A 12,934-nucleotide genomic window follows, 5' to 3' on the forward strand; every position below is an offset into this window, starting at 1 on the left:
TTTTTTACCCCAAGTTATGGAATTATTTTGACAATGATTTATTCCTAATAGATATAGATAATAGTATTCATTTTCAGATTGTATTGAATAATAATTTGCCAGTGTTTGTTTTTCGTGACTGCTAAAGCATATGTACGCTACTATGCTTATCAACTAGGGGACCTACGCACATAAATGACAGTAATGTGGATTAATGCCCCACAAAAGGGCACTAATATAGCACATCGACACGGTTTTGATCCTGGGGCCTCACAGTTACGAGGCCATTGCTTTGCCACTGAACCATGAATGTGCGTAGCGGGGGCTAGGGTAGGGGGCAGTTAATAAATTATCAATAATTCATTGAATTCCCCCCCCCCCCGGTCCCCAACAGAAAAAACATCTTCTGTGTGCCCATGCCATGAGCCATAATGCCTGACCGTACAGAGGATTTTTTGTTAATGTGTATAACAAATTGTGTACCTTTTCCTAATTGATTTCTCCCCAACCCCTCTTTTATTTTATAGTCCTCCTCTCCTCTCTTCCTCTCTTTGTGCAACTTTTTCTCCATGATTTCTCCGTACTCCTCTCCACCCCTCTCTCACTCTATTTCACAAGCACACGTACACACACACACATACAGACACACACACACTCTTTCTCTCTCTCTCTATCTCTCTCTTTTTTTCTGTCCCTCTCTCTCTCTTCTTTAATTAGTTATCCAATGTATACATTTTTGGAGAATGTTTGGATGGAAATCAATAAGGTTTGAATTTGAATTTGAATTCTTTACGGGGGGGGGGGGGGTAGGATTAAAGTGTTTACTTTTCACCTTTTATGATTTGTTCCCATTTAATTAGGGAATACCACCACCGCTTTCCGACGGAAATACTCTAGTGAGTTTCCCTTCCCACCCGTTCGACCATGACAAAGCTTAACACTCAGAAATAAAGGTATGAAGAATATAATATATTTATTTAAACAAAGAAAGAAACGAATAAATGATCACCATCTTTATAATATACTAGACTATTAATGCCAATGTGACATATATATCATTATTGCTTTGCTAAAAAGTGATTCAAATCAAATATTTACCTTCTCGTACCTGGTTAATCGTTATTAATATTATCATTAAACTATGAATATGTTCATAGCAGATCTATTCCATGATCCTAGCTCTTCTGAGCTGGAATATCAATATAGAATTGCGATAATTCAGGGTCATTAAATTCTGACAATATTATCTAGAAGCATTAGAAGTATAATGCTAACAGAAATCTTATAATATTTGCAGGTTATTATGAAACAAAACTGTCAATGTAAATACATAAAAGTAAACAGTGACTTACATTTTACCATAAAGAATGTTACCTTGAACAATCTTCATTGTTTAAAAAACACAATTTAATTTCTCATTGTAGTATTAATGTGAAATACGCGGATGTATTTAAAGAAAATTGTAATCATTACAACAAAGTCATACTCTCGAGACTGAGGCAAAGTTATACATTTATTTCAGATACAGAGCAATAGTGGGATGAATTTCAGTGAAATTCAAAAAGTCTTTTTTTCTTGATGAACGCAGTTGAACAGCTTCTGGAAAAATCTTGTCAGCTTCACTGTAAAAGAAAATAGATATTAGAAACATTATGCAATAAAGTCAGCGAACAGACACTATATCGAGTAAAATAACAACATGACAATATACGTTTATGATGCAGCATTTGAATGATTTTCATTTCAGACAGTCACCATTCATAGCTTATTTGTGATTTTTAATTGCTGTCGAATCATTGATGATGACTATAATTTAAGTGAAGCATAACAATAGCATGCAGATGAACGCATATGTCTATTTGTCTTTTTATAGAAGAATTTTCCAAATTAAAAATTACTGAGAGTTTGCGCTAGTTACGAATTTTAGACATCGCTATTTCTTAAATTTTCTCCCAAATTAATGGAAAAGGGCATTTTTCGTTTGGGGTTTCTTTTCTTCATTTACCTTGTCATCACCTGACGAAAGTGTTCCCTCAATGATTGCACCAGGGGCGTTTCACAAAGTCTTTTTTTAATGACAAATGACACAAATCAGTGACAAATCTGCTGATAACCAATCAGAAGCAAGGATTTCAGTAGCTTATAACAAAAACTGTCATTTGTCACGGATGACAAGTTTTGTGAAACGCCCCCAGGTTGCGCCACTACGACCGACCCCTATTCACTCTAACAAAGAAGAAATGGTATTCACCTGAGGTAGACTTGACCCACTCTTGTTTGAGTTTGTACCTCGGGTGATAGAAGGCGAAGTAAACGGGTAGACCCGTCAGGACGGCAGCGATGCCGATTGCTTTATTCAAGGGGTCCAAGTAGAATGCAAGAACTGCTATGAAGATTTGGCAAGACATGTAGAAAAAAACCAATACTAGGGGCACCTAAAATGGAAAGACATGGAAACTGAATTCGAAATAATGTATAATTTATTTTTAACGCCGGGGCGAGGCCCCACTTCCATCAAGGATAAAGAGATTTTTTAAATTTGTACTGCTAACTAAAAAACGTTACATTCTGGAAAATAGTAATTCTGATAATAATTTCTGAAATATTATACTGTATTATATATCTCTCTCTAGAAAGCTAGCCATCTGATTGGTCGAAATTGGAGTCGTGATTTTGGCCATTCCCGTAAAGAAACGAACAATGTCAGTACCGGTCAATAGTCCATGAGTGAGATTCTCGCAAGATTCCGGGTACCGGGAAAATAGTAAAATTTTGCTGCGATCCCCATTGGATTACGTGTTAAAACTTAGTTTGTGCGAGCGCGGCTACCATACAGTGCTTTTTTCTGCGATTCATTTAGTCGCTACATTTTAGGTTTTTTTAGTTGCACACAGCGCAGACGACCGCCGATCTTGATTGCAGGCCTACATATTATCTTCGATGTTTTTAGTTTCTAAATTTTATTTTAAGTCCTTTAAAAGTAACTTTAAGTAACTTTAATATTCAATTTAATAACTCATTTAAAAGGCAATATAAAAAATATTTGATTGGAAATTATTGATTTTTTTGTTGTTGTTGTTTTTGTTGATTTTTTATTTTGTGTTTTGGTATATGATGATACAGTATTGTTGGTACTTGTTATTTTTTTGCAATATATATTCATACATTATTTAAATTGTAGGGTCGTACACTCTTACAAGCCTACCCTTGGCTTTTTACGTACGCCTCCTTTTCCATTCATTTTTACAATATTATTATGAAACTTATGTATTTATTTTTTGTACCATTTTTACTAAATGTTGTATATAATGCTATTGTGTTTTATATTTGATGTTGTTGTATTTTTATGAATTGGAATAAAGATTGAAATGAAGTCCAAAGAAGGTAAAAATGGCTGAAGCGACTCTTCTTAGATTTGAACTTTTTGATGATGATCAATTACAAGACTTGATTAATTCTGCGGACAGCAAGAACACCAACAATTTCGTGAAATTGTCCGTAAAAATATTCGAAGACTACCTGCAAGTTATCAACACAGACCTCGATAGCGTAAACAAACTTCCGAATTCGGAGCTGGACAACGTACTCGAAAGGTTTTACGCTGGTGCTAGACCAGCCTTTAGACAAGCCTCATGTCTTATAGACGCCGAGCGACTAAAAAGAGACTAAAAAGAGTTCGCGAAAACCGAGTGAACGCCAGAGCGAGTGATTTGGAGGTTTATGGAGTTTTATGGATTTGTATGACAAAAGTTGCTGTTTGAGTTAACTGCAGGGGTTAACTTGTAAATACTCCTGCTTTTCCTATTCTACTGGGGCAAATTCTGCTTTCCCTTATGTTCTACTGGAGTACAGTTTTAAGTTGATGCTGATTTTTAAATGCGAAGACCCCATGCCCGGCCCCCCATTCCGGGAACCGGGAACCACATGCTTGTTCCCAAAATCTCCGGCTCGTATCAAAATTTAAAAAAAGGTCTACCCGTATTGACTTTACACACCGGACTTATCGGCTGAAAGGGGGGGGGGTGCTGGGAACACGCATATGCGTACCCTAAATAACACTGAGTGGGTGGGGGGGACCCCAGGATTCTATTGATTACTTCTGCTTTTACTGTTCTACTGGAGCAAAGTCTGCATGTGAAGACCACATGATTGGTAAGTCGCCCATGACTATTCTGTGACCTTTTTTTCTTTTTACAGTACAAGAATAAGAATACAGTACAAGTACAAGAATAAAAGATATAATGACTGCTTTAATATTCAAGGATTGGCTGTTTTACAGGCTCTCGGGGACGTTGTATCTTGCTATCACTCCTCGGCGCGCCTAGGGGTGATATCAGGATATAACGTCCACTTGAGCCTATAAAACAACTATTCCTCTCATAGCAGTCATTATACACTGTTGTTCATAAAGGTCGAATAATTATTTTGACCCCAATTTATGGAATTATTTTGACAATAATTTATTCCTAGTAGATCGAAATAATAGTATACATTCTCAGATTTTATTGAATAATAATTTTCGAGTGTTTGTTTTGCGTGACTGCTAAAGCATGTGTGTGCTACTTTGCTAACCAACTAGGGGACCTAAGTCCTTCAGTCATAACTGACAGTAATGAGAATTAATGCCTCACAAAAGGGCATTAACATTGCTGATCGACACGGTTTTGATCCTGGGGCCTCAAAGTAACGAGGCCATTGCTTAGCCACTGGATCATGACTGAACGCAGCGGAGGCTAGGGTACGTCGCCGCCCCCACAAATACAAAAAAACAAAACAAAGAAAATGCAATAAATTATCAATAATTCATTACATTTTCCCCCGGTCCCCAACAGGAAAAATTCCTTTGTAGCACGATGTATTATAGTTCAAGGCATGCCCACATAGAGGATTTTATCTTGGCGGGCTTATGGGAGTCGACCTAAACTGGAAGGGGCGCATATACGAATCCTAATAATTATGTGTCCTAATAGAGGCGAAGAAAAAGTTGGAAGTAGTATCCCATATCGCGGGGTCCGCCATTGATACAACACATCAGAAATAATTCCTTTCAGGGCAGGATCGTGACTGCATGTCTGCTTACCTTGACCGTTCTCTCCCGATCCGGATACTTCCATCGGTAATAGGGCACTATGGCAATCGTTATCGTGTCAAAGATGTTTTCAACGAAGCCCACGTAAGCAATGATAGTGAAGATATCGTCTTCGACCAGGTAGATGAGCCCGATGAGGGTGACGAAGGTCGCAGGGATAGGGGTGTAGTAGTTGACGTTGAGCATGGCCGCGATCTCAGGTAGCACGCCCTCTCGAGCCAAGGCGAAGAGTTGTCTGATTGTAGAGGGCAAAGAATAATAGTTTTGATAAAATGAGGTCCGTGCATAATTTATGAATATGTTGCATATCTAGGGCACTGAAACAATCTCAAAGGTTTAAATTTAGTTATGATTTAAAAGTTAAGAATACCGACACTGTAGATGTAAAACGGTAGGCCATAGCGATTATGTATTAATTTAACAAATAATAATCCTTCTCTCTCTCTCTCTCTCTTTCTCTCTCTTTTCCTATTTCATATTCTTTCTCTTTCTTTACTTCCGTTTCTTCCGTTGCTCTCTCTTCCCCCTTGTTTTTTTACTAAGCCGCCAAAAATGGGAAGGGGAGGTGGATCCGCCACTGCATTGTAGAGTTCAAACCTTTGAAAAATTGATGCACAATAAGGCTTTCGAAATTGCACTGAGTTGATTTTGAAAATCCTCGGGATATAATGGCAGAGAGTCAGAGAAAGAGATAGTGACAAAGATTAAAAGAGGGGACAGCAGACTATACCTCCCACGTTTGTAGATATTAGAGTTCAGAGCACCCATGGCCGACATAGAAACGAAGAACCAAATAAGCCAAGACCAGCTACCCAACGCTTTAACGCTGTAGTCCTGTCAATGGCAAATGGAGAAAAAAATACTCAATCTCAATACAAAAATCAATCTAAGTTAAAATAAAGAGAGTGAACACTACATGACATTATTATTAATTATATAAGACAAGACTGTTTGAGATAAGATAACGTATACCTCAGGAAATGTGTGTATGTGTGTGTGTGGGGGGGGGGGGGGGGGGCAGGGGGAGGGAGGAGGGATTCAACCGGGAACATAGGGATGGTATAGGCTATACTTACTGCAGCAATAGCTGAAGAACTAAGCACTTCCTCTGGTGATAGAAGAGTGAAGTAAGCGATGTTGGTCAGCACATAGATGATGATGATGGTTGCCATAGAGATGACTAAACTAAGAGGAATGTTTCTGGAAGATAATAAGAGTGGATGTGTCGTAATATAGTGGTTCATTCACTTGAATCTCAATCCAAGGGCCGATGGTTCGAATCCCAGCCCGGCACTAACGTTCTTTGGTAAGACACCAGTCCGCATTTGTCACTCTTAACCAAGGTGTAAATGGGTACATGGCATTGCTGTTGAAATAATGATTACAGGGCCCTAATATATATATATATATAAGGATGAATAGCATTGATGCTGATGAGGATTCCTTTGGTAAACAAAATTACTATCATCATCATCATTGTTATTATCATTATCATTGGTATTATCATCATTATCATTATTATAATTATTACTATTGTTATTATTATTATTATTATTGTTATTATTATTATGATTATTATCATTAGTATTATTATTATTATTATTACTACTACTACTACTACCTATACCACTAATACTCCTATTATTACCACCGTAATCATCATTATCATTATTATTATCATGAATATTACTGTAACGCCAGTGGAAACCAAATTTCTATGTAACTTGTTTGCAAAGACCAAATAAAATATCTTGTATCTTGTATCTTATATCTTGTATTAATACCAACATCATAACCCTTTGCTTACGGGAACCGGTGTTCCCTAGGTTTAGTCTATGGGACCTATACAATTCAGTAGTCAATAGGCCTTAAAGATAGTATGTCCCTTTTGCAGCCAACATCAAATTCTGTAGAACTTTGCAGGAATTATGAATATGTCATGTATGTCCTACAGGTATCTGTGAAATTTAAACATTAGCAGAATCTTAATATTCAAATTATGCAAGGAAACCTGTTTACTTGCTAGACTTCACTGTCAGACACTATTGAGTGACTGACTGGCTTTTTTGTCATCTTTGGTAATGTATACATAAAATGAGCTATAAAGGGTACATGAGCATTTGCCTACATCAATAACCCACTTCTTGTAATGGCCAAAAATAAACTGATTGAATCTTTGCGCAGCATAAAACGTACGACCATTCGGAACAATGGTCTGAAAATCAGACTATTACTTACTGGCTCTATAGCTCTTAAGTCGATTCAACAACTAATAGTCGTTAGTTTCCCACTTTAAGACATTTTCAAGCCCCCCCCCCTTTTTTTTTGTAAGGGAAGTTCTGAATTAGTATTATCTTCCACATGCCGTTGGAATTGAACATTTTCATTTTTTGGGCCTGCACATACGACATAGTACATTTAAGTTGAATAAGATGGTCTCATTAACCATGATAGCCAAACTTTCTAGGGCCCTTCAACTATATTCAGCGGGGCTTCCCTTGAAAAGGCGCTCAATCATTCAACTCATTTCTTCCTACATGGAACCGATTTACTTCACTAGGGTGGAGAGTGGCAACTGCAGATTCATACCTTGCCAAAGGAGAATAGTAACGTGGCAGCTATAGGAAAACAATAATGGGGAGGGGTGGGGTAATAATACATGCCTACTTTAATTAGAAGTGTCATTTACATCTATTTATCTTTTAAAACAAATGTATTAGAAGAAATGTTCATGATGTTCTAATGATTATCTCACCTTTTAGGTTGTTTTATTTCTTCTGTCAAAGCGGCCACGGTATCCCTGAAAAGATAATTAAATAAATAACAACAACAGCAACAAATTGATTTAATATAGTTCATGTATCTATGTTTATTTATATATTGGATGTATTGAGTTCATTAAACTTATTAAAACATTATTCAGTTCATAAACATATAAATCACAACTCATGGTAATATTAAACAAGCGATAAGGTATACACTATTAGAAAATGTACGTACAGATAACTGAGAAAAGATATAAACACTCATGAAACATCCTTTTTCCTTGTGAAAAATACTGTAAATGTCAAATGTAAAATATACAAATAAAATCTGTTCGTCGCCTCACTGCTGAAAGACCATTACAGCCATTTACAGTGCATTGCTTTTAATAGTGCCCTTTTTGTAGTGATATGACATTTTGGTATCCAATTCAATCCAATTCAAAAGACATTTGATAAAGCGCCTTTTCCTTGCAGTTACAAGGCGCTGCACACACGCTCCACAATGTTTGGGCCACTTAAAAACAAAAGTTAGACACTTCTCATCATTAAAATTGTTACAAATCTTACCAACCCCCGTAGGCAAACCCTCCTGCATAGAAGGCTATGGGTAGGAGCTTTATACTAGGGCTACCAGTAGTGAATGCGTTTGCCAAGTAAGTCGTGTGACCTGTAATAGAAACAAAAGAAGGTGGATTATTAGCTCATTACAAGACTAAATATTATTTAGTTCAGTTGCTGTTTGTGGCATATCTAAAAGGGGAACAGGGGGCACGGGCTCCAGGCGGCAATTGAAAGGGGGCGTAACAAATGCAAAGAGAAAGAGAAAGGGATGAAAAGGAAGATAAATCACGGTCCTAAAGGCATGTGTTGCTTCAGGATATTGTAATTTCGCACTCCAATCGGGCTTCCCCGAAGATATTTTAGAGATCCCATTATTCGGGCAGTAAGGTATATGCGGTTATACTTTTTTAACCTTAGCTAGTGACTTTGGATGATGAAATAAAAGGTTACAGAAATGTTGAAGAAGAAAGAGAGAGAGAGAGAGAAAGAGAGAGAAAGAAAGAAAGAGAGAGAGAGAGAGAGAGAGAGAGGGAGGGATGGAGAGAGAGAGAGAGAGAGAGAGAGAGAGAGAGAGAGAGAGAGGAAGAGTCACGACTTACCAGTAGCGATGTTATACATGCCGGTGACGATGATGATTATAAGCCCGATGGTCTTGGTGATAGTAAAGAACCCAGCAAAGCGAGTAGGTCCCTTGACGCTCACACAGTTTATTCCAACAAGGAACACTTTTATCAAAGTAGGATAAGATCGAAATTGTGTGTAAAAAATGTATGTAAAATAATTAAATAGACGTAATATCTCTGACTTGCATGTCTTATTCCCTTTTCCTCCTTTATATGCCCTCCTTTTTATATCGCCTATGGCTTATGTCTCCATCTTCTGTACTGTTTTTCTCAGTTTAAAGTGAACTATCTGTCGGAAGAACAAATATTGAGAAATTGGATCCGTCAACCCTCTCTCAATTTCGAATCAATATATTTTATTTATTCAATTATTTATCTTAAATTCATTAATTTATCAATTAATTCATTTATTTGCTTTTCAGAGTTTTTCTGTCGAAATTTGTCCTCCCCTCCCCCCCCCCCTCCCCCACACGCCCTCGACAACACAACCCTGGTCCCGCCCGCCCCTGCAGCACACAGCGTTACTCACATACAACACAGATGCCCATGAATCGTACAGCGAGAATGGGCGGACCCGAGCAGGGGAAGAACGGAGTGAGTAGGTACTCGGGGATGATGATGGCCACGATGGCCGAGGCAGCGGTCAGGAAGAAGACGATGATCCAGAGCTTGAGGAAGGCGGCCGCGGGACCGTAGGCATCGTGGAGGAAAGTCAGTTCCCCTGCGATGTAATAGAAGGTGTACGGGTAAAACCAGTGGCGTACGCAGGATTCTTTTTTTCAAGGAGGGTGCTTGAAAATTGAAAAATCGATATTTCGCTCAGTGGGGAGGGGGGGGGGGGGGTAGTGAGCAATATAAATATTTGCCTCCCGTAATTTGAAAATCGCATTTTTTTTTCATTTTTTTTTTTTTGGGGGGGGGGGTAAAGTAAAGAGCCATATGTGCCCTCTCCCTAATGAAACAAAATATGGGTAAATTACACTAGATGGAGTCATCAAATAGATCATATGCTTGTACCTCTTTAGTAGCCCCTCCCTGATTGATGTTGCACTCCCCCCCCCCCTTTCACTAGCGTAATTGGTGAAAGGGGGCATAATTCTGCCCCTCCTGGCAGAATTTCAACAGTGATAAAGAAATGTAGCAACTCTTTATAACCTAGTAACAGTTTGCAGGTTAGGAAATTAATGAAATGACAATTCATTTCGAGCGATGCCCCCCCCCCCCCACCCTATCACAAACAAAGGGCCTTGAAAGTACATTTCTTATGAGCCAGAAGGCAGAAGGGCTTTAACTCATGAGGTTTGTTGTGGTAATGGCGGTGGTGGCGGTGTTGCAGTTGTTATTTTGCAAAGACTGGCTTCTAAATACTTACCTCCAGACTTTTTGATCATGACGGCCAGCTCGGCATAGACGAATCCCCCGCAGGTCTGGATAACACCGCAAACTACCCAGAAGATGAGGGCTAGCCCTACCGACCCACCGGTACCCCGCAGGATCCCCGCAGGCGAGATGAAGATGCCCGTGCCGATGACACTCCCGATCTATTAAAAAGTCAGGGGTCAAATCAAGGTCAAAGGTTAGATGGGTCATGCCTGTTGCACACGAGGCGTTATGTTGCTGACGTAGCACTGCGTCACCGACCGAGGCGATGTTTGATGCCCCATGGTCAGTCTCTGTTAATTCTTCAGTTCATTATAGACATTTAAATATAATACAAAGCATTTCAAAGATAAAATACAAAGTACATTAAATTAATTCGCACAAAACATGAAGAATTAAAGGGACCATCATGAAAAACATATTGAGGCTTTACAGATTGATGGTCCCAGATAATTGGCAAGTAATAATATAAATATTTCGGCGAAAGAGAAAAGGTAAGGAAAAACAAAAGTGTTGGGGTTTTCATGTTAGCAATAATGTCAGTCTGAAGAAAATAAATATTGGGGCGTAGGTAAATAAATTGAACTATTTCTTACCGTATGCCACACACAACCCCATAGACCAAGATGTCTTGGGATGGCGACTTTAGAATCAGTCGAATCGCCATCAGTCGAATCGCCAGAGGTCGAGTTGTCATCTCCTGGCTGTGGCGGATTGATAGACCTAAAATAGCGACAACGAACAAATTCTTTTTGATAATGACTGCGTTTTTGAGGATAATAATAATAATATTTAATTTTTATATAGCGCTTAATACAAGTGTCTCGAAGCGCTTTACAAATATACTATTACCCCGGTCATTGGATTCAGGATTTAACATCGACATATTCCTTGTGGTACCATCCTGGAAGTTCATCGTCTTTTTTTTTTTTTTTAAGAAATGAATTTTAAGTTTTGTGTATAAGCAAGCCATTTTGTTCCTGTTGGTTTAACTTTGTTAAGCGCAGATTCTTCAGTTTATAATGTAATTCACATTATTACTTTAACGACTTGATAAACAGGCATATTTCCTTATAACAAAAAACAGGGTTGATCCATAAGCAAATTGTAAGTGCCTTTGGTTGCGTTTATCTAGCAAATTTTTGGCTAGAATCAGGTTTCTCAAACGTCTTTCAGGCAAATTTAGAAGTAGATAAACGCAAAGCCTTTTTCAAACGTCTTTAGATATGGGCATATCTAAAGACGCAAAAAGGTGCGTTTTGAATGTGACATACAGCCAGAATCACGTTTCTGAGAGATCGATAAACGCAAAGCTGTTTTGAACCTCACATACAAATATGATCACCCAGGTGTTGTGTACAAGCATACGTGTGAAGTTGACCTCCGAGAAACTGTCTGCTTCCCGGGTCAAAACAGCTGGGCAGACACAAGGCCTTTATTTTGAATCGTGAAGGGTCGATAAACGCGACATCCCGCAAATCACGATCGTATAGTGGGGTACGATATGTACATATCTAGTGGCAAGCCTAGATAAACGCGCTCCTAGTAAAATATAGTACTAGTAAAGTTACCGGGGGAATAAAACGGAAATGGGAATGAGATTGCATTGTAGAGCCAGGGTATATTCAAGTAACGGTATTGGTCAACTGAGTAATATTATTGCATATATATATATCATTACTAATACATGTTTAATTTAGATTTCGAAGAGAACTGATTACTAATCACGCCTATCTATTCAGTTAGATAATAAAATAAAACATACTTTGCAAAATATGAATTAAGATCTTTCAATGTAGAGACCGCAAAGCAAACTGGAGGGCGTATAAAGCAACTACCCCCATCATATGTGCAATCAATCTGAATGGGGATAATATTGATTAGTTTATAGATATACTATACTGATGAGCCTAACGTAAGATAAAGAATATTGTAAATCGGATACTCACGTTCGAGAAGAAATAGACATCTGAAGGGTGAATTGTAGTATTAATCGTCGCAATCCCCTTTTTTCTTCAGTTAACCAACCGAACACAATTATTTTGTTGCTATTTCAACAAAATGCTTATGATTTTAGTTGTAATACACATTATTCGCATAAACCCCCTATCATCCAAAAACTAGAGCTAAGTGACCGAACGGAACTTGAGTTGTAAAGAAAAACAATTGATTAGTTCAAGTTTGTGATTTTTGACACTTTTAAACGGATTTGGCAACGGAAACAAGCACTGAGGTAAAGTACAGTAGAGAGAAAGCCTATACAAAATGTCGGGATGACTAATCTGGGGAACGGGGAGGGTATTAACAATTACAAATTAAATGATTTATATAATAATATGAGGTCAAGGGTACAAGATAAGTAATTGAGTTGGTATTTAGTTGAAGTAGAAGAACAGGTGCAAAATTAGTCAATAAATACAAATGGGGGACATGCGCAAGGCAAAATGTATCAAGAAGAATACGGAAGAACATATTACGGGAAATTTAAAAGTAAAAAAGGGGTAGCTTTCTCAAAAAGAAAGTAATGATAATTAGAA

At 38.0% G+C, this 12,934-nt stretch overlaps 1 protein-coding gene across 1 annotated transcript; it reads right to left on the bottom strand.

Annotated features, from left to right (window-relative positions):
- Positions 1-1,046: 1,046 nt before the first annotated feature.
- On the bottom strand, positions 1,047-12,514 carry LOC100894131 (Y+L amino acid transporter 2). The gene is made up of 12 exons (XM_003725381.3): positions 12,347-12,514; positions 10,994-11,120; positions 10,390-10,558; positions 9,547-9,738; positions 8,994-9,119; positions 8,401-8,500; positions 7,824-7,868; positions 6,145-6,268; positions 5,799-5,902; positions 5,060-5,303; positions 2,231-2,414; positions 1,047-1,601 (listed from the first exon to the last, which is right to left on the bottom strand). The coding sequence occupies exons 1-12, from the start codon at positions 12,364-12,366 to the stop codon at positions 1,537-1,539; spliced, it is 1,500 nt and encodes a 499-aa protein (XP_003725429.3). The 5' UTR covers positions 12,367-12,514; the 3' UTR covers positions 1,047-1,536.
- Between the last annotated feature and the right edge of the window lie 420 nt (positions 12,515-12,934).

The sequence above is a fragment of the Strongylocentrotus purpuratus genome, unplaced genomic scaffold (genome assembly GCF_000002235.5).
Source record: "Strongylocentrotus purpuratus isolate Spur 01 unplaced genomic scaffold, Spur_5.0 spur5_scaffold_21, whole genome shotgun sequence".
NCBI classification, from domain to species: Eukaryota; Metazoa; Echinodermata; class Echinoidea; order Camarodonta; family Strongylocentrotidae; genus Strongylocentrotus; species Strongylocentrotus purpuratus.

Coding starts and splice junctions, on each gene's coding strand:
- LOC100894131 (XM_003725381.3), bottom strand. CDS start 12,366: ATGTCTATTTCTTCTCGAAC. Junction 11,121..12,346: donor ATGTCTATTTCTTCTCGAAC/GTGAGTATCCGA, acceptor TCGCTATTTTAG/GTCTATCAATCCGCCACAGC. Junction 7,869..8,400: donor GGGTTTGCCTACGGGGGTTG/GTAAGATTTGTA, acceptor TTATCTTTTCAG/GGATACCGTGGCCGCTTTGA.